The sequence below is a fragment of the Triticum aestivum genome, chromosome 5A (genome assembly GCF_018294505.1).
Source record: "Triticum aestivum cultivar Chinese Spring chromosome 5A, IWGSC CS RefSeq v2.1, whole genome shotgun sequence".
Classification (NCBI taxonomy): domain Eukaryota; kingdom Viridiplantae; phylum Streptophyta; class Magnoliopsida; order Poales; family Poaceae; genus Triticum; species Triticum aestivum.
This window is the reverse complement of record NC_057806.1, coordinates 712683176-712685357: the sequence shown is the minus strand read 5'-3', so window position 1 is coordinate 712685357 and position 2182 is coordinate 712683176. Positions and strand designations below refer to the sequence as shown.

The following is a 2182-nucleotide window of genomic DNA, read 5'->3' as shown; positions in this document are numbered from 1 at the left end:
CATTTTGATACATTATACATTTTTTCCCGACATCGTATGCAAAAGTTATGGCCGTTTTACTTTTTCATAACACCTTTTTGCAAAACATGTCCAAATTTAAGTTTTTTAATTTTCCTAACTAGTAGATGTAGTAATGTAAGTACATCTCGAAGAATTTTATTTTTTGATTTTTTGTATCATTTTCTTTTGTTATTTTCAAAACTGAAATGGCGATACACGGGGAGGAGGGTAGAGTTTGAAAATTGCCCTATAGTCCCAGTTTGTGTCTCCAACCGGGACTAAAGGTCAAACCCCTTTAGTACCGGTTCGTGGCACGAACCGGTACTAAAGGTTCAACACGAACTGGCATTAATGCATAGCCGTTCGAACCGGCACTAATGGTACCATTAGTACCGGGCCAAAATCGAACCGGGACTAGGTCCTTTTTCTACTAGTGCGAGGACTATGCGGACATGACTCAAATGCTCCAGAAGTAAAGTTGAATCGATTATTATCACACCATATCGGCACGAAGATAAGAGAGGTCACTTGTCTCTATTACCTAGCTAACAACTCTGAATTAACCCTCCAAAATCCCCGAACCCCCATTTAAAGAAAAAACAAAAATTCCTGCTCCTGCCATATGCTGACGTTTCATTTCATTATTGGCATGGATTGGTTGCCTTGCCTTGCGTTGGCGGTGCGGTGCGGTGCGGTGGGGGGCAATAAATTCCTTGCCGTGACGGCACCGACAAAGGCAGACATGTCCATGTGCGCGCGCAGCTCCACCTCTCCAGCTAGCGCATGAGCTAATCTAATCTAATCTAATCTAATCTAATCTAATCTAATCTAATCTAATCTTGTGACACCCATCATGAACAGATCACTCACACCTCTTGCTTAAACTAACGGCCTTGTAGTGCTCCGCTCCACTAGTAGTAAGACAATCTGACTCTCCAATTCCAGTTGCAGTTCCAATTCCAATTCCCCACAGAGAATGCTCATCCCATTCAAGAAATCCGCATCAATCAATCAATCAATCAATCAATTATACTTATAATCCAATCCAAACAAATAAATTAATACTCCGGAGTAGAGTAGAGTAGAATTCATGTTTCTCATCTGACAAAAAAGAAAGAAAGAAAGAAAGAAATCACAGCCACATGAGGATGAGAGCGGCGAGGAGAGACAGAGCGGATCCGGCGGCCCGGTGCAGGGCCATGGAGGAGGCAGCCGAGTCGTCGTCGTCGTCGGGGCCGGGCGAGAGCGAGGGGAGCGCCTCGGACGGGGCAGCGGCAGGCGGCAGCGCAGAGAGCGCCTTGAGCGCGGCCTCGTCGTCCGCCGACGGCTTGAGCAGCTTCCCATCGGCGCCAGGCACGTCCACCGACAGCTTCTGGCCCTTGCGGCAGCGGCCCGGGGCGGCGCTGGTGAAGTAGGCCCGCCCGGGCTTGGTGAGGTTGAAGACGGAGTTGCCGTCCTCCAGCTTGAGCAGCGGGTCGGAGACGTGGCAGGCGGCGAAGGCCTTGGCGGTGACCTGCACGGCGCTGTCCTGGCTGGGCGGGTAGAGGAAGAAGAGGGCGTCGCCGAGCTTGACGGGGACGGACTTGGCCCACCGCACGTACACGTCCGGCTTGCTGGACGGCGGCACCCCCCACGCGTCCAGACCGCCCACCTTGTACTCAGCGGCGGCGCACCCGTCCATGGAGACGCACAGCAGCAGCGCCAGGGCCGCTAGAGTCGCCATTCCCACCGGCGTGCCCATCGTCCGTCCTCTGCTTCCCCAAATGCGGATTGGGATTGGTTGTGTCTGGCTGGCTAGATTCCAGATGCGGATTTATGATGAGGAGAGGAGAGGAGAGGAGCCGGAGTGGAGGAAAGGTAACGGGTAGATATGAGAGACCATCCGCGAGAAACTGTCAGAGACAGAAAAAGTCGAATAGTGGTAGGCTTGACAACTGGGCTGAATGTATCTTCATAGTCCAGGCCCTGACGCTGTTTAAAGCCCTTAGCCACGAGGCGTGCTTTGTAGCACTCAATGGAACCATCTGCATGTTTCTTCACCTTGAACACCCACTTCGAATCAATGATGTTGACGCGAGACGGAGGGGGAACAAGTGTCCAGGTCTTATTCTTCATAAGAGCATGATATTCTTGTTCCATAGCAGCCCTCCAGTGTGGAATACTCATAGCGGCTTGATAACTG

The 2182-nt window shown here is 51.1% G+C and overlaps 1 protein-coding gene across 1 annotated transcript; it reads right to left on the bottom strand.

Moving 5' to 3' along the window:
- Window positions 1–1003: 1003 nt before the first annotated feature.
- Window positions 1004–1962, bottom strand: LOC123108609 (mavicyanin). Its single transcript, XM_044530361.1, has one exon. The coding sequence runs from the start codon at window positions 1739–1741 to the stop codon at window positions 1133–1135; it is 609 nt and encodes a 202-aa protein (XP_044386296.1). The 5' UTR covers window positions 1742–1962; the 3' UTR covers window positions 1004–1132.
- Between the last annotated feature and the right edge of the window lie 220 nt (window positions 1963–2182).

Coding starts and splice junctions, on each gene's coding strand:
- LOC123108609 (XM_044530361.1), bottom strand. CDS start 1,741: ATGGGCACGCCGGTGGGAATGGCGACTCTAGCGGCCCTGGCGCTGCTG.